General features: G+C 42.6%; 2 protein-coding genes across 3 annotated transcripts in view; one reads left to right on the top strand and one right to left on the bottom strand.

The window, feature by feature from the left end:
• Window positions 1-6,073, top strand: part of GPATCH11 (G-patch domain containing 11) — a 22,823-nt gene extending 16,750 nt beyond the window's left edge. For both annotated transcript variants that reach the window (XM_045287061.1, XM_045287062.1), the window contains 3 exons: window positions 3,294-3,410; window positions 5,172-5,253; window positions 5,983-6,073. In XM_045287061.1, coding sequence (XP_045142996.1) covers window positions 3,294-3,410; window positions 5,172-5,253; window positions 5,983-6,038 — 255 coding nt within the window. In that variant the 3' untranslated portion in view covers window positions 6,039-6,073. The remainder of the gene's footprint in view (window positions 1-3,293; window positions 3,411-5,171; window positions 5,254-5,982) is intronic.
• Window positions 6,074-12,646: 6,573 nt separating this feature from the next.
• The window catches only part of EIF2AK2 (eukaryotic translation initiation factor 2 alpha kinase 2), a 31,551-nt gene continuing 19,926 nt past the window's right edge, over window positions 12,647-24,271 (bottom strand). Inside the window, exons 10-15 of the mRNA XM_045287028.1 lie at window positions 23,519-23,521; window positions 23,244-23,424; window positions 17,666-17,794; window positions 15,137-15,238; window positions 13,636-13,689; window positions 12,647-13,553 (exon numbers count right to left, since the gene is read on the bottom strand). Of these exons, the coding sequence (XP_045142963.1) occupies window positions 13,431-13,553; window positions 13,636-13,689; window positions 15,137-15,238; window positions 17,666-17,794; window positions 23,244-23,424; window positions 23,519-23,521 (592 nt within the window). The 3' untranslated portion in view covers window positions 12,647-13,430. The remainder of the gene's footprint in view (window positions 13,554-13,635; window positions 13,690-15,136; window positions 15,239-17,665; window positions 17,795-23,243; window positions 23,425-23,518; window positions 23,522-24,271) is intronic.

Consider the following 24,271-nt stretch of genomic DNA (forward strand, 5'->3'; position numbering starts at 1 on the left):
CGCGCTGGCCATGTCCTCCTCCCCTTGGCGGTTGGGCTCGTTGTGCCACTCCCGGGTTGGCTAGCCTCATTCTCCGGGTATGTCCTACTTTGCACTGCTAGGAAACATGAAACCAAACCCTGCTTGAGATCGCAGTACCAGCCACGGAGGCAATCTGGCTTTACACACTAATTACAGGTAAAGACATATGTCACAGGAAGGGGTTGCACTATAGGTCATACAGCAATGAGAGGGGGTGGTCTAGGACATACACGCAATAGGAAGAGGAGGGATTGGGGGTATACATGTGACAAGATGGGGGGATCCTAGATTTAGGATGGCAGCTTAACTTTGACCTGTTTTCTGGATCTCCATAGGAACCATTATCAGTAGGGTGTAAACCCCACCTACAGGAACTGAATAGGTGACTGCTACCACTGCAGTCTGGCAACTGATTGCCCTCAGGCGGGGAATGCCTGCAAGCATCTGACCTCCCCCGCAGCTGTAGTACATTGACAGGAAACTGCCAGAAATTCAAACCAGGCTTAAAAGAGAACAGGGAATAAGGAATATCACTACTGACATCAGATAGATCTTGACTGAAAGCAAAGATTACCAGAGAAATGCTTGCTTGTGTTTTATTGCCTATACAAACACATTTGATTGTATGGGTAAAAAACAAAAACAACTGTGGTTAGCATTGAGAAGAGGAATTCCAGAACAAGGGAATACAGGAAAGTTGTGTTTCAGGGTATACCCTCTCTCCATATTTGTTCAGTCTGTATGCTGAGCAAATTATATGAGAAGCTGAACTGTATGAGAAAGAGCATGTCGCCAAGGTTGGAGGAAGGCTTATTAACAACCCGTGATATGCACCTGACAGAAACTTGCTTCCTAAAATAGAGGAAGACTTGCTGATGAAGATCAAAGTACTCCAGCCTTCAGTATGGATTGCAACTCAATGTAAAGAAAACCCAAATCCACACAACTGGACCAATAGATAGCATCATGATAAGTGGAGGAAAAGGCTGACATTGCTTCATCCCACAGTCCGAGCACAAGAAATCAAACAGTGTATTGTCTTGGGCACATCTGCTGCACAAGACCTCTCTAAAGTGTTGAAGAGCAAGGATGTCACTTTGAAGACTAAGATGCACTTCACTCATGCCATGGTATTTTCAGTTGCGTCATATGCATATGAAAGTTGGACACTGATCAAGGAAGACTGAATAGGCATCAATACATTTGAATTCCAGTGCTGGTAAAGAATACACCAAAAAAAATTTTTTTTAAAGAATTCACCAGCCAACATACATGTTGGTCTCTTGAATGTTAGACATTTGTATGTACATTTGACTTGCTGATTCCAAAATTGGCACTAGTTCCTCCTATCAGCTCTCGTTTTGAGAATATATGCCATATACCACTCTTCACTCTGCTTGCCCATAAAAACTCAGGATATTTTAATGTAGTGGTAGCTAGCCTGAGATAGAGGATGTGTACACTGGTTATATTTAAAGTAGTTTGTGTTGGCTACATATTTAGGTCAAGAAATACTTCACATGGTGTTCTTTGATCCAAACATGTATTTTACAATGAACATTACCTGAACTTGGAGTTCCCCAAGTATCATTTCACCCATATTAGGAATTGAATAGCAGGCAGTTCCAATTTGTTTTCAAGGGGCCAGGAAGAAGAGTTATTGTACGATAAACATGGAGCCCTGGTGGCGCAGTGGGGTATGTGTTTGACTTCTAACCTCAAGGTCAGCTATTTGAACCCACGAGTGGCTTTGCAAGAGGAAGACAGACGTTCCGCACCCTAAAAAGATTTACAGCCTCAGAAGCCGCTGTGAGTCATAATCGACTGTTAATGGGTTTGGTACAATAAATAGAGATGCAAATGTTCTGAAATCCAAAATGGGTCTGTCAGAGTTCAAACTCCTGCATTAAAATTACAATTTTATGAGATAGTTTTTTATAAGATGGCACAACTTCTCTCCACCTGTACACAGAAGCTCTTAAAAGAAAAGTTGAAATTTTTCTTTCAAAGAAGCTTGGAGTCAACCTCACCACTGAAACATTTAGCATGAATTATCCATTAATTTCTATGTATTAAAATGTTTTCTGAAGTGTTAGCGGCATAATTGGAGGAAGAAAGCACCTTCCATAGCTGTGCCTTCTAGTCTTCTCAAGCTGGGGTCAGGCTTCGTAGAATCCCACTTGGAGTCTCTGTATCGTACAGCCTCCTGTACCAAAAAGAAAAGCCTGCTGCCATCTAATCGGTTCTTACTCATAGGAACCCTATAGGACAGAGAAGAATGGCCACTTTGGGTTTTCAATGTTTAAATTTTTTAAAGGATGCACAATGACTAGTGGGTTTGAACCACTGAACTTATGATTGGCAACTCAATGAGTAAACAACTAGCCACCATAAGTCCATAGATAGCTTGTCTTGGAAGTCCCTTAATACCTAATTCGTTAACCTTTTGTATATTGTAATTTATGGGTCTGAATTCTTTGCATATTTAAAACTAGGACCACAAATTAATAAATTACTATAATAGCTGAAAATATAGAGGAGCATCTAACAAACTAGTGCTAATAGAGTCTATCCAATGCAATATTCTGAATCAGCACCCCTAATAGCCCCAAGAATAAGACACAAAGAAAAAAAATTTTTTTGTTGGGCTATGATATTGAATGTACCATGAACTGTCAAAAGAACCAAAAACCCTGCCTTGGATGAAGTTCAACCAGAAATCTCCTTAAAATAAGGATGGCAAAACTTCATTTCATGTACTTTGGACATGTTATCAGGAGAGACCGGTCCCTGGAAAAGGACAGCATCCTTGGTAAAGTTGCAGGGCAAAAAAGAGGAAGACCCTTGACGAAATGAATTGACAAAGTGGCTGCAACAATGGAGCCAAACATAAGAACAGTCTTGAAGACAGCGCAGGACCAAACAGTGCTTTGTTCATGTGCACGTGGGGTCGCTCTGAGCAGAGCCAACCTGATGGCACCTCACAGCAAATCATGAGAGTCAGCACTTAGCCCGACCTTAATCCTGTAACAGAGAACTCCCTCCACAATGGGATCAGAGCCACAGGGATATATAATCCAGAATTATATCACATAAGGAAATATGGCTAGAGGAGCCATATTAATTGACTATATCTTAGGTTTGAGCCCCTGACCTACGGGTTGTAACCCAGCACTTAACCTACAAAGCTACATGTCAAAATGAACATGCTGGTGACCTTCTTGTCAACCCCGCTTAGCTATGTTTAATGGAGACTAATTCTGTATTTTCAGAATATCCAGGTTCCCAGGGAAGTGTGGTACTGGTTGAAGCCCGAAGAAGAGTGTGAAGAAGAGGAAGAAGAAGAAACAGAGCAAAATGAAGATGAATATGAGAGTGAAGATTTAAGTGTATGTTTTGGCACCCATTCCATTATAGCCAGTGTTTTCAGTCTAGGCACTACAGACATTTGGGGCCAGGTCATTTTTCGGTGAAGGTCTGTCCTGTGCATTGTTGAACGCTTATAGCAGCCCGGCCTCTACCCATTAGATACCAGTGGCGCCTCCACCCACTCTTGACAACCACAAAGGTTTCCCGACATTGCCAAATCTCAGAGGGGGGAAATCACCCCTGGTTTAGAACCTCTGAATTGTGGGCTTATTTTATAAGACCCAAATCAAAACTCATAATTTTTACCTTTACCTTCAGTTAGTTCTCTCATTTCAGCTTAGATTTAAATGACAAGTTACTTGAAAGTTTAATTTATTTTAATTTGTACCTTTTAAACTTCGAGAGTCTAATTTCAAGCAAACAAAATAGGCAATACAACACAAAATAACAAATCTACAGAAAGTAGAGATTATGAAGAAAGGAATAGGCATTCCTAGTTACTGGTATATAAAATTTTGTAGAAAACATTTGTAATTTGAAAAGCATTTGTTCCACTTAACTTGGAGACCATTGATAAGAACTTGACCGAAAAAGCAGTGGACACCCTCATACCCACTTGGGAGAGGTGGATTCCTTAAAGCAGGAGGGCCATTACTGGACACTGGTTACATGGAGCCAGTCATATAACTGTTGCATCTGGCAGACCCGAGAGAGTCTTGGGGTGGCTAGGAAATGGTACACATTGTTGTAGTGTATGACTGTCTCCAGTAACTGATTGAGAGAGCAACAGAAAATTATGGCCTTCAGGTTAATAAGCGAGCAGGCCTTCTCCATCAGCACATGCGGGCAGTCTGATGGCTGGAGTTTCTGCCTCTGCAGGCCTGGGTGCTTGGCCCTCAGTGTCTGTGACCAGCTCTCACTAGGAGTCAACTGATAACATCGATGAGAGAGGCTCCACAACCCGCCTTAGTGGGTGCTGGACTAGGGTGGTTCTTGTGCCGGATAACTTCCTTACAACTAGTTGGACAGCTTCTTGTTGCCTCAAGGTTGGGATGTCTGAAAAGTAACATTTCACTGTTTCCCTTTCCTCGGGGCCTTTTACAGCAATTCTTAACTATTTAAATGAGCTTCCAGCTCACTGTTCAGCTGTACTTAATTGTAAGCTGCATTACTAAGTGTCCAAGTGAATCAGTGAAGGCTTTGTGCTGAAAAAGTAAACATTTCAGATCAGACCATTCAACTGTTTTGTCCCCTCAGTCCATTGGAAAAAAGAGATCCTTCTTTGTCCACCAGCGATAAGTAGTTGGAAACCAGATATGTCAAGTGAGAAAACCTGGGCAAGCCCATGTTTTGTTTTCTTCGTGGTAATACGGTAAATTTTTTGTTTTTAAAGATTCTGATATAAACTAGTAGGTTTGGATGTACTAGGATGTAAACTACCCTCTGGATAAAACAATGGTTACCTTAAGCCTTAATATATTTATTAAACTAACAGGGGAAAAATGAGGACCTAATGCCGGGGGTTTAAGTGGAGAGAAAATGTTTTGAGAATGATGTAAAAATGCACTTTACACAATTGATGTGTGTATGAATTGCGATAACAGTTGTATGAGCCCCTAATAAAATGTTTAAAAATAAATAAAATAAACTACTTTATAGGCCAAAATTACTGATATATATATATATATATATCCTTGATTTAGTTCAGCCTGCTTTAAAGGACCTCAAAATGCCATGGTTCTTGTCACTATAGACTTCGTGTGTTTGTGTCTTCTATCTAGGTACTGGAAAAGTTACAGATATTAACCAGTTATTTAAGAGAAGAACATCTGTATTGTATTTGGTGTGGGACAGCCTACGAAGGTAAGAAGATACTTCATATTTTTTTCAAATACTCTTTGATGGCTAGTTTTGAATTTTTAGAGAATTGACATTTCCCAATGGGAAATGGAACTGTCTCCCTGTATGAAGGCAGCAGTTTGGGAGGAACAAATGTCTCAAAGAATAGCAGTTTTAGAAACCATGGAAACTTTCTTAAGGCTGCTTCTAACTTTCCAGAAACCAAGTGTACAGAAGAGAAATCTTCAGTCTTCTACATCAAAAGAAACAATTGTAGAATATCTCCAGATGAATTTTTTTCATGCTTTTTGTTTTTGTTTAAAAGCTCTTCAGCAACAGATGGTTGGAAAAAATTGCATTGAATTGTTAGGAATAATTTTTATATAATTGGATAGAATATTGCCCCCTAACTTTAACATTGAAAATTTAACTCATTTTGGGCTTGTGTTTTGAATTATACGGGGAGAAATGGTTTACATTTTAATTGTGTGGAGGGGGAGTAGTTTAAACTGGCCAAATATCTTATGGGGTCAGGTGCTTCCCCTGTTCATACATCTACTCAAGCTGCCTTGTATTTGAGGACTGTGGACTGTATAGTGTGGGTTCCGTGGTTATTGTTGCTTTTTATCTTCTCTTGGTTTAATAAGTAGCGAACAGAAAATCAGTGATACAGTGTTACACTGAAAACAGTTTTCTAGAATAGTTTATTATAAAAATTGTATTAACCTTTTTTTTTCCCTACGTACATTGCAGATAAAGAAGACCTATCTTCAAATTGCCCTGGACCAACTTCTGCAGATCACGACTAAAAATATTCCTAATAAAGTGGAGCCTGAAAAATGTTCATGTTTTCTCAAGTAAATAGCATTAGAATTCCCAGGGTTTTATGCCAGTATAGAAAGAGGGCCTTTCCACAGATAGGAACTGGAAATACAGGGAATCCAGGACAGATGAACCCCTCAGGACCAGTGGTGGGAGTGGCGATATCGAGAGGGTAGAGGGAAGGTGAGGGAGAAAGGGGGAACCTATTACAAGGTTCTACATATAACCTCCTCCCTGGGGGATGGACAGCGGAGAAGTGGGTGAGGGGAGACATTGGATGGTGTAAGATATGACAAAATAATAATTTATAAATTATCAAGGGTTCAGGGAGGAGGGTGAGCAGGAAGGGAGGGGAAAAAATGAGTTGATACCAAGGGCTCAAATAGAAAGCAGTTTTGAGAATGATGATGGCAACATATATACAAATGTGCTTGACACAATTGATGTATGTATGGATTGTGATAGGAGTTGTATGAGCCCCTAATAAAATGATAAAAATAAGTAAAATGAGGACTAGTATACCTGAAAAAAAAGAGAGCCTTTCATAAAAGGTTTCATTCATTTTTGTAATTTAACCATATAAACTCATTGCCATTGAATTTATTTCCAACTCAAAGTGAGCCTATATAGGGTTTCTCAGACTGTATGGGAGCAGACACCCATCTCTCTCCCTCCTGAGGAGTGACTGGTGGGTTTGAACTGTCAACCCTGTGATTAGCTGCCCAGTGCATAGCCCCCAGTGCCACTCACTTGAGAAAAATCTTGGGATGCTCTTTTAGAACAAGTATCACAGATGTGGCCAATCACAATAGATGACTTACTGTGATCTGGTCTAAGGACACCAATCGGTGGTCTTCTTCCTCTCTCTACATGGAACAAATTGAATTATAAGGCACAAGAGTCGAGGGAAATTGATGTATCCGGTGTTTTCACTGAACGAGAGACTAAGGTGGTCTTGCTTTGCAGCTGGGCTCTCTAGCACTTCTCCCAGGTTGGAGAGAGCAGCAGCAGAGACACAGCCTTTAGCTCCCAAGGCTTGAGAGCCCCCTGAGCTGAGCTACCATGCGCCGCTGCTTCCCCCAGGGTTATTAGCCAGTCCTAAGATCCCTCTCAGGAGAAGAACGCAGGTGGGTCCACCGAGCTCGTTTCCATACTTCTCACTCCCAAGGAGGAGAAAGGTATCCCCCCCCGCAATTAGACTGAGGTTAGAAGCACTTCTCTAAATTCTCATCTGTTTTAGAAAGTAATGCTTTTGGTAAAATCTTGAGTTTTCACAGAAATGTGCATCACCAATTTGTGTCACCTGCTAAATTTTGCTTAAGAATGGAGAGGAATATTAAATGCCATTTGATCCAACAACGTGCTATATTTCGGAACTCCTTGAAAGCATTCCCAGAGGATAATAGACTTTTAACTTCTGCCTTCATTCCTCCAGCCACAGAGAGTGAACTGCTCTGTAGACATACCAGGTGGCACTCCACTAGAGCTCTTCCTCCATGGGTGGGAGGAACTTGTGTTCAAAGTTCACATTCCTGGCGACTTCCTAGTCCAGGGCGACTTCCCTCAGGACATCAGTGTATGTCAAAGTACTCAAAATGAGTCTGGTAAGCACCTGAGTGTGCGTACTAGTGCTATAGGTTGACTGTAGCACATCATCGTTTTGGGAGAGAGTTTTACAACCAGCTGTGACCCTACCTGTGCATTATACAGCTCACCTTTCAGTAGCTCTGAGCCAGAGATCCCTTCCTGCTGCCTTTTTATTAGGAACAGTACATAGAGGAACAGCAAAAGGCAGTCTTCACTTGAACAGGTTAAAACAGTCGGTAGTATGGCTTGGATGAGCCTCTAACCTAATTCACTTGGTCTCAACAAGACGTAGATGACCGGCCTGGGTCTCACTACCCGTGGTCCTGAGATGAAGCAGAGATTGAGATCCACTAACTGACAGAAAATGAGTCCTTACTTTTATGACTAAAGATATGGAAAATGTTGATTATATGATTATACCTATTGCTTAATGTTTACATCTCAAGTAAGGATCAAAATTTCAACATGTATTTTTAAAAATAAAATTTTAATCGGTGGCTAAAACATATCTTTTTCTTGAATTACGATAGTCCTTTTCCTGTCATTTCAGCTCACAGACCTAGATGCAGTCAGTCCCGAAGCCATGCGAGTTGTTCTATACGGAGCAGAGTCCATTGGAACTGGCTTCCTTTTCTCAACAGCTCTGGAGACAAGCCACCTGCCCAAGGGTCTAGACTATTTCAGACCGGTTCCTGAAGAACTGTGCTGAGAACGTAAGAATGACCTTGATGGAACCCATGACTCCACCAAGGCCATGGTCCTCATTTCCCCGAGCTCTGCATGGAACCAGATTAGCCTCCGAATGTGGCAGATGTCCCTCCGTGCTTGGCCATTTCAGGTTACAGACTCCGTATGAGTAAATACTCTGTTCATCGAGCCCTTGTATGAGTTCCTAACTAGAAAATTATGACACCGACAGGAACCAAATGGTTGAAAGGGGTTTTACTTTAATCTGCGTGAAATCTGAAACTTTTTTTTTTTTTACATGAACTTGGAATTTTCACCAAGTATCACTTCACATTTATTAGGAACTGAATAGCAAACAGTTACAATTTGTTATCTTAAAAAGAGGCTAGAAATAAGAATTATGGTACAAAAAAATTCTGATAGTGTAGTGGGTTATGAAAATCTGAAACTTTAAAACAGTTCATTTTAACACTTCATTAATTTAGCTTGACACTGAGAAACGGGAAATACATTTTAATGTACCCAATCACTATACCTTACATTTGTGTCCAGTGTTATTTGCCAAACATTAGTGGAAACTGGAAAATGAGCACTGTTGTTTATTCTTAAGCAGATTTTACAAAATAAAGGATAGGACATTCTTAACACTTCTTTTTATTGCCCGCTAATTCGAACACTGTTAGTCCCTGTTCTGTGTAGGGCATTTTGCTTGTTAACTTGGGATATACGGAAACAAGAGAATCTATCCCTGCTTCCCAGGACATCATAATTAGGGAAATTGCCCAAAAGGAACAGTGATTCGGGATGGAGAGGAAATGCTGAGTGGAAGATGAGAGGCGTGTTCTGCTGAGAGTATGTGAGATTTCCAAAGGTTTATTGGAAAATAGAAGTAAAAGGAATGGAAATTTCCCCTGAACTTTTTGAAGTCCCCTTTAATGGTTCGTAAGAGGCTCAAACAAGGATCTGTTAAGAAAATTATACACTTTATATTTACTCTTCTCTAAGGTCTCATCTAGCTCTGAAATCTTAAGTCTTTATAAAAATCTGCATGTTATTTAAGAGTCTGGGTGGAGCAAACATTAGGTGCTTGGCTAGTCTCTGAAAAGCTGCCAATCTGAACCTACACAGAGGCATCTCAGAAAGGCCTGGCAATTTGTTTCCCGCAGCCCACAGCCAGGAGAACCCTGGGGAGTGCAATTTGACTCTGCAACACAGAGGTCACCACCAGTTGGAATCAACTCGACGGCAAATGAATTGGTTTAGTTTATTTTTCATCAACACCTTGAAACCATCAACTGGTGAATGGGTTTTGTGGACTTCGGGGATGTCCAACCTCAACAGTGGCGTTATTGGACTGAGAATCCTAAACCCGAGCTTCTCAACCTTGGCATATTGACATTTTGGGCTGGTTGGTTCTTGGTTTTGGAGACCCATCCCTCGCCTCCACCCTACTGATGGCCAGTAGCATACCTGGCGGTATGAGTGATGGAGAAACCTCCCAAATGAGACCCTAAGTGTCTTCAGACATTGCCTAATGCCCTGTGGGGCCAACTCTCCCCATTGAGAACCATGGCCCTAGAACATAACTGCACGCTTTACAGTGCATCACAGCCACTAGAGGGGGTTGTGAAAACAGATGACTGGGTTCACTCCTCAAGTTTCTACTTCAGTAGGTTTGAGCTGGGGACTACCATTTTACCTTTCTGATAAGTCCCAAAGGAGTCCTGGTGGCATAATGGTTACACATTGGGCTGCTATTCTTAAGGTCAGCAGTTCAAAACCACCAGTCACTTGAGGGAGAAAGATGGAGCTTTCTCCTTCCATAAATAGTTATAGCCTCAGAAACTCATAGACAGTTCCACCCTGACCTGCAGGGTCACTATGAGTCAGCATCAACTTAATGACAGTGAGTTTGGCCTTTTTTTTTTTAACAAGTCCCAGCGTATGCTGGTGCTTCTGGTCCAGAGATCACGCTAAGAACCACTGACACACAGCACTGGCTCGCAACCAGGCTGATTGGGGATAGATAGCGGGGATGCCGCTCAACATCCTACAATGCGCAAGACAACCACCAGCCCCAAATCCAATAACGCCACTGTTGAGGAACCCTGACCTACAGTAAGAAGCCACTTCTTGATACAAATAATTGCAGATCACAGCCCCATTGGCTAGGCTGCTACCAAGACACCCATACTTGAAAGAGAAAAGGACAGAAAATAACAGCACATGTCAAAAAATAGTAACTCGGTTTGTGAAGCACTGAGGTAGACAGATACGTGGGTAGTCTTCAAGTAGAGGAAGACAGCTGATTCTCCTTAATCACGGCAGTGGTAGTTTATTAAGTCTTAGAACACACTGAATGAGCGAATACTAAGCCATTCCTCCTAAGAGAAACATAAGGTTAGGGGCCTGTGAAGCCCTGGCCATATATTATTAAAGACACTTTACTTAGTAGGTCACTTTAAGACCATTAAATGTATCTGTCAGAACCCATAAAACTTATCTAATGCATGGCATTTTCTCTGTAAGACAGTTACTTAGGTAAACTGGATAGCACATCAGCCCTAAGCTTGGGAGCATTTTAAATAGCGGCATCATCCCAAAAAGGCCAACACTAGGGAAAAGGTAGCACTAGGCAGACCACAGGAGCCCTGGTGGCATCGGTCAGCAGTCTGAACCCCCAGGCGCTCGGAGGGAGGAAAAGGAGGCTTTGTACTCCTGTCGAGTGTTGCTGTCCCAGAAACCCACAGGGGCAGTTCTGCGCTCTCCTAGAGGGTCTCTGTGAGTCGGAATGGGCTCAATGGCAGTGGTTTGGGGTTTAAACGCCAGACCACACAAAGCGTATCAAACAAGAAGGCCGAGCACTGTCTTGTTTGACCTCAGATGTCAGCAACTGAAATTTCCCCAGGCTCTGGGCATGCCTGCGCACAACTGTGAGAGCAATGACAAGCACCGAGTGTGGGTTAGGGAAAAGGCAACTTTGCAGATAGGCCATCTGTGGATCATAAGGATTGACTATAGATTAAAAACCCATCTGCAGAGTTGCAGTATTAAGAGTTGTTTGTTTTTTTCCCGCCCAGTAGTCAAAGAAGTATGGAGTGAAGGCAGAGAAACCAAGCCTCTCCAAGGGGTGTGTAGTAGACTGATTAAGGGCCCCCTCAGGTGTCCAGGCCTTAATTCTACAGAAAAGGAGGCTTTGTACCTGTTGAGAAGGTTATCCTAGATTACCTAGGTTGGCCTAACTGAAATCACACATTCCTTTCTAAGGGACAGAGGGTAATTTGAATACACTCACCCACTGCTGAAGCTTTCAATCCACAGTGACTCTGTAGGACAGAGTATAACTGCTCCATAGAATTTCCAGGGCCGTCAGAAGAAAGGCAATTGAACAAAGGGCAAAATGGAGGAAGAAAGAGGCTACACCAAGGAATGAAAACTGGCACCAAAAGTTAGAAAAGGAAAGGAAATGCGTATTGGATTCTCTGCTAAAACCTCCGGAGGGCGCACGACCCTGCCCACTTAGACCAAAGCATAAAAAAAACAAAACCCATCTGCCCTTTAAGTTGATTCCAACTGCTGGTAAGCCCCGTGTGCGTCAGAGTAGAACTGTGCTCCACAGGATTTTCAATGGCTGGTTTTTCAGAAGTGGATCACCAGGCCTTCCGAGATGCCTCTGGGGGATTCAAACCTCCACCCTTCTAGTTAGCAGCCAAGTCTGTTAACCTTTTACACTACAAAGCACTCCTGACTCTAGGCCAGTGAAACTGTGTTTGGGTTTCTGGCTTTCAGAGAATTAGATACGTGTTCTTTTAAGCCACTACTATTACGATGATTTGACAGAAAAATAATGCAGGTCTCAACCAAATTAAAGATAAGATAGTCATCTATCTTTGAGAGATTTTATTTGCCTTATAGCGTGACTTACTATGGTTGTTAATTAGAATTTAAGCCAATCGTGGGGCTTGAACAGTACGTCTGTCAATGGTGGTTCCTTCATCTGTGACCAGTCTGAAAAAATGTCGGATCAGGTCATAATCACAGATACAGAATCACCAACATTCAATGCTGGCTGGACCTTTGGATAGAAGAGTAAACATCTAAATGGAGATATTCACCATATTCTATCCCTCTAACTCAGTGGTTCTCAACCTTCCTAATGCCACGACCCTTTAATACACTTCTTCATGTTGTGGTGACCCCCCCAAACATAAAATTATTTTCGTTGCTACTTCATCACTGTAATTTTGATACTGTTAAGAATCGGGTGACCCCTGTGAAAGGGTCGTTCGACCTGCAAAGGCGTCGCGACCCACAGGTTGAGAACCGCTGCTCTAATACTCCTTCCTTCTAGGTATGAATGAAATGCCAGCATTTCTCCTAAGCTCCTAGCCTGCATTTCCGTTTGCCCCAGATCATCTGAAATTAATTAATTCAGCATCTCCAAAGTGAAATTCAACATCTTACCTCCCAAATGTGCTCTGTTCCCCTGTGCCCTATCTCCTTTAATGACATCTTTTACCTGCCAGTTGGCTATACCTAGCTATAATTCATTCCTTTTCACTGCCATATAGTATTCCAATGTGTGGCATACAATGTACGTATGCATCCAATTCTTAATGGACATTAGGGAGGTTTCCGTTCCTTTATTATAAGCAGGTTCTGTGCCCATCCCTGTAAGGAGGAGGTAGGAGCGGAAGTGATGGTTTTGAGGCTCTGTGTCTCACCAATTTTACTAGATAATGTCAAATTGTTTTCCAAAAAGATTGCAATATCCCTTCTCTTTTTATGGGCTTCATAGTTTTCCAGTTGGGTTGTAAGCCAATTAAAGCAAAGAACGTCTTAAATTTCTTGGCCTAGAAATAGTAGACATTCCGTAAATGTTTATTGATATGTTCATTAATTGATATAAGAAAATACATTAAAGTTTCCCCATCTTCAGAATACAAAAAAGTCAAAGGTGAGGATGGTTTTTTTAAGCAACTTTAGTGAAAAATTGAGAGAGAAAAAAATGAAACCCAAATGTCAATCCCTCTCAATACATTCTAGCAGATTTTAGATCGTGAAGGGGAAATCGTATCAGAAGAGGATACTGTTTCAGAAGAGCTCTAATAAGTATTGTGCCTCTTTTCTGCTGGGGAGCTCTCCCAATCTCTCAAGGTCTTCAGTATTTCAGGTGCTGTCAGCCGCCTTTTGGGCTCTGGTGAGAGTAGTTTTCGTAGAAGGCCTTTCTGTAATGATAGTAAAAATTGATTCTAAGAAATATAGCACCGAAGTGAAGAGAATTCTGATTACTTTCAAATGCATACTTACTTCCTTGTCATCAAATACATCTGGGAACACACCTTTCCTTAGATCATTAAAAATCTGAAAATAAACAAAGATATAGTAAATAGGCAAATATTATCTTGAGAGGAAAAGCAAACTTAGGAATCACTTGAGACTAGGGAATACCCTTAACTTCTGGCAGCTGTAGGAAATTCTCCACAGTTCAGAAGCAAGCAAGACTCTTTCCCCAGCCCACCTCACTCCCACCCCTGACATTACCAAGTGTTACCTGCATCTCAGGTATTTTCTCCCTTCATCCTTTTTGGAACTCTGCCCTATAGTCACTTCATCATTCCTACTTTACAGAGAAGGAGGCTGTTGACTCCAAGGGAATCCCCTTTCCTGGTTTCAGAGCTCCATCTCCAGTTACTTTCAGAGAGGAGCCATGGTGGAGAAATGGCTAAGAGCTCAGCTATTAACTCAAAGGTTGGTTGTTCAAACCCACCCTGCAACTGCTGCTGTAAAGATTACAGCCAAGAAAATCCTTGGGGGCAGCTCTGCTCTGTCACGGGGGTCACTAAGAGTTGGAAATGACCGCGCCTCCTAACAACAACACTGCTACTAATGGTTCCACAGTCCTACAAAAGACGATCTATATTCTTTCTCAAAGCTATAGATCTTAGAACATAGATTCTTTCTCTGTATGCTTTTGTCCCAGCCTGTCTTTCCAGCCCTCCTGACCACCATTCCCTTGTCCCTTATATGTTCCAACAAAATGACTGCCTGTTGTCTCCAAACATGCCCCGCGTGGTCCTCTCTGAATGTTAGCATCATCTTCCTCTGTTGGACGACTGGAAGTCCACTGATCCTTCAAAGCCCAGCTGAAATGACCTCCATGAAACCTAAATCCCTACAGCTGCCAAGATCTCTCCTCTAGCTGCTTCCAGAACACTTTGCATATTTCTTCCTCCCTAGGGAATATGCTCCTTGAGGACAAGCCTAAGACCCTTCTATACCTCAGTATTGTGTCTTACACAAAGCAAGCAACCACGGAAAGCTTCCTGGCTGACTTGAATAAGAAGGAACGGCTGTCGTTTTGTGAGTGGTAGACCCCTTGCAGAGAAGAGCCAAGGCTCTGGAGAAGTGCAGCATGCTCTGTCAAGTGGAGGGGCATCGAAAAAGAGGAAGGCCCGCCGAGAGCGAGCCGGTTGACACCCTGGCTGTAACAATGGGCTCAGGCAGAGGAGGAATCGTGAGGATGGCCAGGAGGGGCAGTGTTTCAGGATGATGTGCATACGGTTGCTATGGATCGGAACTGACTCGACTGCACCTGAGCACCACCACCACCAAAGGATTGCAGAGCTTGAACCAGACGAAACGCCTGTTTTATTTGCAGTTGGAAATGTCCAGGCCCGTCCTCATCCAAGGACAAGGACTCTCTGCTGTAGCACTTTGAAAATAAGGGTCAATCATTTCAGCTCCTTCGTTCTTTTTTTCAATTTATTTTGTTTGGTTTGGTCTTTTTTCTTTAATTGAGATTATTTACCTTGACTGTTTCCTGAATAGTAGGACATATATAAAGGATTTCAGCTAGAATTAATCCCAGGGCAAAGATGTCTACTTCATTTCCATATTGCTGTGATGAACTCTGCAGAGAGCAAAATATATTGACATTTGTTACTCACTCAATATAAATGCACATGCGTTCTGAAGCCAAAAATTATTTCACCGAAAAAAAAATTAAGTCCCACTACAATGCATGCCTATTAGCCGGAGCTGGGGAATCAGATGGCCCAAGTTCAAATCACAGCGTTGCCATTATTCAAGTTAGCTATTCATGTGGGAATGAGCTCAACTATAAAATGAAGATCACAATACTATGAACCGCAGGGTTTGTTGTGGGGCTTAGAGAGAGACGCAGCACTCAAGAACGCTAAAAACAGTGCCCAACTTGTCCCTGTCAAGTCAGTTGCCACTCACGGAGAGTGAGCTTGTCGGCCAGATTAGAACTGCCCCACCGAGTTTCCAAGGGTGGAATCTTCACAGAAGCAAATCGCCTCCTCTCTCCCATGCAGCATTAGACTGTGTGGATCGTACGCATGCAAGAAGAGCCAAGCACATTTTGGAATTGAAGATATTATAACCTACTTTATTCTGCCACAGTGATTAAAATAGTATGGGACTAAATGGGGAAAATAAAATAAATCCGTGGACTCCAGAAATAGGTCCATGTATGTGAGCAAGTTTTAATAGAGAACAAAATAGCATTTTAAACCACAGACTATTTAACACACGATGAGATAACTGTATATCCATCTGAGAAGAATCATGTTGTATATTCCTTCTTCATACCTATCAAGAACGAAATTCTAGTTAAACTAAACACTAGCAGAGAACACAAACTATTGGAAGTCTTGTGGTAGAAGTTGCCTGTAAAATGAAAACAAGAATCCAAGCAGTCATAAGTCTTTCTATGTGGATAAATGTGACCACTTGGAAACTTCTGTGCCTCGATGACATGAAATACCAAGAAGTAACAACCGGGGAGGAAATTCTGTAACAGTGTTAACACATACGGCATCAAACCCCAAAAGATACTCATACTTGCCGGGGGCTGTTAACCACAAGGTCAGCAGTTTAAACCCACTGCTCCCTCGGAGAAAGAGGAGGCGCACTACTTCCATAAGGGGTACAGTCTTGGAAACCCACAGGGGCAGTTCTACCTTGTCTTATAAAGTTGCTGAAAAAAGGTCTGGAAAAAGCAACATTTGGGAGCTGGTAATTCCAGCCTTTGAAATTCACTTCCACCTCTTACTTGCCAATTATTTTGAGCAAGTTATTGAATGTCCGCCCCGCCCCCCTCAATTTCTGCACTGGTAAAATGGAATATTAACACCTAACTTGAAGAATATTTACATGGATACAATAAAGTGTGTCAAGTACCCAGGAAAGTAGTATGGTGACAGGAAAGCTCTCTTGTGCAGATGAATGAAGAGCAGGTTGTTTGTGAGCTCCACCATCCACGGTGCTGGGGCAAAGAGGTTCTGTGACTCTCTTCCCAAACATCCAGACAAGCTGTCATCACAAAACCAGGTGGTTGTGTGAGCACACCAGGATTGTATAATGTTGGATGGGAACCAGTGCAATCAAACCTGCTGATTTTCTTCCTTACTATTATTTCATGTTTTTAACCACACAAGTTACATTTTTTTATTAAAGATTTAGAAATTGTAACTAAGCAGAAAGAAAATAAAATCAACTGTGCCTTAAAAAAAAAGAGTTGGTATCAACTCTATGACAGCGAGTGAATGAGAATTAAGCAAAAGCTATGAAGACAATTAGTAGGCAAAAATAGTACATAAATAGATGAAAAAAGAGCCCACTTCACTCAAAATCAGAAAAATGCAAACTAACCAGTAAGATAGTCATTCTTCAATTTTGTCGGATAAGATCCTAGTTGGATTGAGAATAGCACTTGCACTTTGGTGGGAGAATGTATGAGAATCACTTTTATTGGGAGGCCACTTGGCAGCATTTATCAAGTTTGAAATGTACTGGCCCTTCTCCTCAGTAATTTAAGACCATGGCTAAGAAAGAAGAATGTTTACTATAACAAGTGTATAAGTTTAAAAGGTGGAAATAACCTCAAAAATAAATTCCCCTCAATAAGAATGTGGTTAAAGAATTGATGGTAGGTCTGCAGTTTGGAATGCAATGCAGCGGATAAAAAGAATAGGCTCTTTGTAGGAATGATGGAAAGACTGCATTATAATAATGAGTGAAAGAAGTCACAAAATAAGATTGCAGTATTACAAAATGTGTGTATGTTTGTATTTTAAAATGTTTATGCACATATCTTTGTGGGTATGTTTGATGTATCATTCACAGAAAATGAGCCCAAAAGGGTAAACAACAAACTCGTAAGAAGAGTAAAAGTGGAGAGAAATGAGACATTTTCCACTTTTAGTCTATAGACATCTGCCCTCTCTAAATTTTATAAAATAAGAATTACTTGTTTTCATCATTAAAAAAAAACAACACTCCAAAATACACAGGGAAAAGGACGGGGCGGCACCTGCTCTGGGCTCATGTAACGGGGCGTTCCTCTCTCAGCCGTTCGCTGCTCATCGTGTTCCATGGATGTGACAAGTCCAAAGTCTCCGATCTTTATTTGATTTGTATGTACTAAAAATATGTTACCTGGCTAAGGAAAAACAAATATATTTATTGTATACATACCCATTTGACATACTTTCCTCATGTACCTGAATCACATTTAGCAACAACCTTTTTTCAATGAACTTACAAGTCAATTTCTCACTCTGTCTTCCTATTGAACCTGACACAGGCCTTCGGCCCAAGTCAGGGAATTTCAGATGATGGGTCTTTACAATGGCAGCTGAAGGAAGGGAGGAACTTCTTAGCTGACAGCAGACAAGGCTGCGGAGCAGAGCTACCTTCAAACTTCTAAAGAGCTGCCCAGGGGAAAGTGGATTGAATTTGTATGGCACCAGGCTATGGATCTGGGATTAAACCAAGCCAGCCAAATCCACTGCCGGTCTATGAGTTGATTCCAACTCACAGAGATCCTGTAAGAAGGAGGAGAACTGCTCCCTAAGGTTTCTGAGATGGTAAACTATTTGGGGAGGCCATATCCTCATCTTTCTCCTCCATTGTGCTACCGTGGCTGCTGACCCTGGTACACGAGGGGGGAAAAGCAGATTTGCTTTCACCTATCCTATTATTCTAGTAGAGACAGCTAGGGACCAATGATCAAATTGTCTCTTTACAGGGGACAAACCTGGGTTTGATTCCTGTATGTCAGTGGCAGGCGGCAAGCCTGCTGTTGGAAGCTGCATAGACTTCCTAGGTAACACAAATGGTAAATGTTCAACTACTAACTGAAAGGTTGATGGTTCAAAGCCACCCAGAGTTACCTCAGAAGACAGGCCTAGCAACTGTTTCTGAAAGGTCACAGCCTTAAAACTCCTAGGGGCAGTTCTACTCTGCACACATGGGATCGCTTTGAGTCTGAATCAACTAGCAAATATGCTGCTAAGCAGGGGCCTGTGGAGCTTCCAGACTACAGTGGACTAGGAACAAATGCCTGGCAATCTAGTTCTGAAAATGGCAAATGATCAGCCCATAGGTGACAATGGTCCGATCCACAACTGGTCGGCTTTCTGTTCCTTTGAGCATGGTGGACAGTGCCACAGACACTAACAACAACGGTGACACTCCACGAACAGTGTTTCAAAGCAGAGGGGTGAAAGAACTTCCCATCCCGGAAAGCACACAAGCTGAGGTTAGACCTTCATTCCCTTGGTGGAAATGCTGTCAGTGTGAGCCCAGGAGCTGACAGCTGGAGTAGAGACTCTCTGAACGGGTGTATTCCCAGCCGTGCTGCAGAATACCTTGTACAGACCTCCTGGGTGCTTCCGTTATTCCAAGTTCACCAGGCCTGTGACCGGGGAACATACACAAGCCCTCCCTGGAAGCTGATCACTAACACCAACATACTTTTTTCCATGTAATTATTTAGGAAGAAAAAGGAGGGGGGGCAGGAGGTGGATGAAGAGTTGATGTAATCAATATTGTCATCCTTGAAAAGACACCTTCAGTACAGTGCTGCGCCCCACACACACAGAGGTAATGGGATAACAATTGGGAGAAGATCTAGTAAAGAGACTAAAATCAAAGAGGGCACATGCCCAGAAAAGGCTGCAAAAGGCGCTTCCAAGAAGTCCGTTAACCTGACAGCAGAGGTAAACACTGCCATCCTGCAGTAACTCAGAGGGAGGAGTAGCTGCTTGGTTGACATGCAGGTTGCACAGGTGTTGGCAGCAGCGTGTGAGTCTACCCAGGAATATGCATATAGGTTTACAAAGGGTGTTTGTGCCTGTGTAATTTACCTTTGCTGAAAATATATGCATGAATGTGGTAGAGCACAGAAGGCAAGTTATGAAAGCTTCTTAGATATAAAACACCTTGAATGAGTCACTGGGCCTTGGGGCTCAGGACCATAGTCTTGGGGGGCACCCAGGTCAATTGGCAGAACACAGTTCACACAGACAATGTTCTACATCCTACTTGGGTGAGTAGCAGGTGGATCTTAAAGCTCATGAGTGCCTTCTAAGTTGCTGCTATTGGCTCCTCTCCATCTACAGCAGCAGTTCTCAACCTGTGGGTCGCGACCCCTTTGGGGGTTGAACAACCCTTTCACAGGTGTCACCCGATTCATAACTGTAGCAAAATGACAGTGATGAAGTAGCAATGAAAATAATTTTATGGTTGGGGGAGTCACCACAACATGAGGAACTGTATTAAACTGTAGCAAAATGACAGTGATGAAGTAGCAATGAAAATAATTTTATGGTTGGGGGAGTCACCACAACATGAGGAACTGTATTAAAGGGTCGCAGCATTAGGAAAGTTGAGAACCACTGATGTCGAGAAAAGAATAATTATGGACGGACACATGGAAACAATTAGTCCGGTTGACTAACGAGCCAAGCCGACATCTGCCTCAACAACTCTGAGACCAGAAGAAGGTGATGGGACCCACTAGTAACCCCTAACTGCTCTAAAGGTGGTCATATTAGGAAGTCCTGGACAAAGGGAGGGGCAGAACTGAACATCATAAAAGAGACCAGGTTTACTAGTTGGATAGATATTGGCGGAAGCTCCAAGATTCTGGCCCATAGCCACCTTTTAGGTCTGCAACTGAACCCACCACTGGGGCTCAATTTTCCATCAAACAGTGGACACGGGATGATATGGGAAACAGTAACAGCAGCCTGGTAAGCACACCTTAGAATTAAGAGGCAGCATTTCCCCAAGCACCATGTTCATGGGTTAGGAAAGAGGAAGGAATGGAAACAGGAAACAAAGAAGCAGCAGGATAAGGGCTGGGGCATCGAGGGGAACTGCGAAAACGGAAACAAAATGTGTATGAATCGCTGACTAAAACTGCCGACCTGCTCTGTAACCCTTCACCCAATTCACAATAAAAGGCTTAACAAGTGAATGGGGGGAAAAAAGAAGAAGAAAAAAAGTGCAGGGGGGCAGGGAGGGTTGTGAAGACATCAGCCTGAGAAGGCCCAGGTAGAAATTGGTAGTAAGATTAGGGTTCAGTTAGCAGAATGGATCCTGAAGCCATTGACACGGTGGGAAGGGTAGATGTGCACCAAGCCAGTCTGGAGAAAAGAAAACCATGTACTCTCTTACAGGGGAGGAGTAAGTTAGGCTTGCACTTGACAATGCTAGTCCCATCGAAAGACCTAGACTGACAAACAGGAGGTTGAACTGATGTCTAAGTATCTCAGCAGGCAAAGATGGCACGACGTTGTCTCACCTATCTTTGGACATGTTTTTAGGAGACTGGTCCCTGGAGAAGGACATCATGCTTGACAGAGTAGAGGGGCAGCAAAGAAAAAAAAGAAAGACCCGCGACAAGATGGATTGACACAATGGCCGCAACAATAGACTCAAACCGAAGGACCCTTGTGAAGATAACCCGGGACCGGGCAGCGCTTCGTTCTACTGTCGGAATCGGCTCGATGGCCCCTAGCAACAGGTATATAAGCTGGACAAGACTTTAGTGAAAACATCAGGTCACTGGTTTGCAGTCCATAAACATTTCTTTAAATTTTAGTATCACCTTTTGACTCAGCAGTTATAATTAGGTAAACTATGTGGCTGCAGAGCACTAACAATGGGTGCGAACTTTACACAGGAGACACAAAGACAAGGGCTGATCCTCAAAACTGAAACTGAAGTCGACCAAGGGACCTGGGCCTCTTAGAAAATGGAACCTCCAACAGAGAAGCAGCTACACACAGAAAGCACTCACGCCAGAAGCCCCTGTGTCCACGTCGCTCACCAGTACCCTGGGTCAAGTTCTTAATAATCTAACATCAAGAGGTAAACACATTATATTAAAAAAAAACATTACCATTGAGGCAATTGTGACGCATAGTCACCCTATGACCTGTCTTAGGTTCAGAACTACTATGTACATGGGAGGGGTTTTTTTAACCTCAAGGAACTATTTTGCTTCATTTCTCACACCTGGCTGTTTTAGACAGGAGAGATAAAGAGATAGCCAGGAGGCATAAAAATGAGATGCTTCTGCCTAGTGGAGAAATAGGCAGCTCTAGAGTGATCAGGCCAGGCTCGCAAAGGAAGCGGTGGCCAGAGGAGCCAGGTGGCTGAGTGGTCCGTGGAAGAAGAGCACAAGCCATTCGTGGTTCAGGGATCGGAGTTCACCTGGCCAGTTTGTGATGGGAGTTGGGTAAACCGCAAACTAGCCAGGAGCGTGGATGGGAGACTATGAAAAGCCGCTTTGTCTCTCTTCTTTCCTTTCGACGAGAAGACAAAATGAGAAACTGTTCAGTCAGACCATGAAAGAAAATAGGAAACCCACAGAAATGAAACCGCAGCGGTTCTCAACCCGTGGGTCGCGACCCCTTTGGGGGTTGAACAACCCTTTCTCAGGGGTTGCCCGATTCCTAACAGTAGTAAAATGACAGTAATGAAGTAGCAAGGAAAATAATGTTATGATTGGTGGGTCACCACCACATGAGGAACTGTATTAAAGGGTCGGAGCCTTAGGAAGATTGAGAACCACTGCGCTAACGGATGACACAATGTTCTAAGTTTCGGATTACTGAGACTTTCCAATCATGAAGCAGAGAGATCTAAGAAGATACTAGACCCTGGCCACCGTAGCAGTGACTGCGCTCAAGAATAATGGCTGAGAGGTTGGGAGATTCATGTTCCCAAATCCAAAGGCAAATTCAAGTGGCTGCAGAGGTCAGGATGCAGAAGCCTGTTGGCTGTGCCAGCCATAATGTGTTCAGGATTCTAAATCTCTACTCAATGTGTTCAGGGTTCTAAAGCAGCTCTACGTATTTGCAGCTGGGCTCTGATGATCCCACTCAAGGGAAACATGGTCAAATGCGTCTTCTTGTAGGGCTCGCTAGCCCAGGAGACCGTCAGAGTGCTTCTATGGAATGGGATTTGGGGCAAGTTCTAGACCCATTCTAACCTCAGAAATACTACTTCCGGGCGATCAATCCTTTCTAAACCCTAAAACTAGAGAAGGGAGGGATTCAATTATGCACAGTGTAATGCACAATGAGCTTTAGCCAATGAATTTGGCATTTGCCTTTGGTTCCTGAGAGATAACATCTACATACCCTGAGACTTTCTCTCGAGAGAATAGAACCTGTTATGCTCACAATCCACACTACATATATAAGCATCTCTGTCATTTTTGTGATCATAAAACAGTATTTGTAAGTATAGGGCTTTCCTGCATTTGTGCGTTGTTTTAGTGAATTACTGAGCCAGGGGCAGGGACCCCCCAGTTTTGTAGCTAGCAGGTCAGAAGTGAGGGGGCACCTGGGATCTCCCCAAGTCTGGCTGACATCTGAAGCCTGAATTAGCTACTAAAGGACTGTACTCTTAAGCTTCTGGGATCTGACCCGGCTCTGCTGGTTAGGGTCAGTGGAAGAAGAAGTGTATTTGAATATTTAGATTTAAAGTTAGGTAGTGTACACCAGAGAAGGCACCCACACAGACACCAACACACAGACTACAGTTAAGAAATCACATTCTTAAACTCCTAGCCAAGTACAGTTCCCATTTACCTTAAGGTCTCGATGAATTAACTGCTTTGAATGTATATAATTCACTCCTCTTGTTATTTGTTCAAATAAGTTCAAAACCAAATCTTTGTCCGATTTCTTGCCTCTTTTGTCATTAATCCACTGCTCCAATGTCCCTTTATCACAGTATTCCATTTGGATAAAAAGGCACTTGGTCTTCGACCTGGATATAAAAATCACAATATGTTAAAAATAGCAGTAAAAAAATTATAAAACATATGTGCGCTCTTTTATTAAATTATGCCTTATCATCTTACAAGCTGAAAACATGTGTCAAAATAGAAATCTACATATAATACACTTATACTTATCAAAGTATACTAAGCCATTTTTAATTAAATGGGGAGAAGTCAGAAATCCAAAGCTGTCACTGTTGTTGGGTGCTATCAAGTAGGTTCGGACTCACTGAGACCCAATGTCAAAGAGAAAGAAACGCCGCCGGCCCTGAGCCATCCTCACAATTGTTCTTGTGCTTTAGCCCATTGTTACAGCTGCTGGTCAAACCATCTTGAGGGCCTTCCTCTTTTCACTGGCCCTTTCCTTTACCAAGTGGGATGTCCTTCTCCAAGGACTGGTCTCTCCTGACAACATGTCCAACGTCTGTGAGATGGAGTCTTGCCATCCTTGCTTTAAGGAGCACGCCTGCTGCACTTCTTCTGAGACAGACTTGTTTCTTCTTTTGGCCACTCATGGGAGTTTCTATATTCTTCTCCAGCACCATAATTCCAATGCCGTGATTCTCCTTCCGTCTTGCTTATTCAATGTTCAACTTTCACAAGCATCTGAGGCAATTGACAACACCGTGGCTAGGTGCACCTTTGTTCCCAGAGTAACATCCTTGCTTTTCAACACTTTGCAACACTATTTGCTTAGGTCAGTTATAAAGTACCAACCTGTCCACAATTAGATGCCAAAGGTCCTTGGTGACCTTTTCGCTTCATATTTATTTTCCATTTACCTTATAGTCTCTATGAATGAACTATTTTGAATGTACATACTCTACTCCTGTG

This window comes from Echinops telfairi, unplaced genomic scaffold (genome assembly GCF_000313985.2).
Source record: "Echinops telfairi isolate 266 unplaced genomic scaffold, ASM31398v2 ScPeMD7_10;HRSCAF=50, whole genome shotgun sequence".
In the NCBI taxonomy this organism is placed as follows: Eukaryota; Metazoa; Chordata; class Mammalia; order Afrosoricida; family Tenrecidae; genus Echinops; species Echinops telfairi.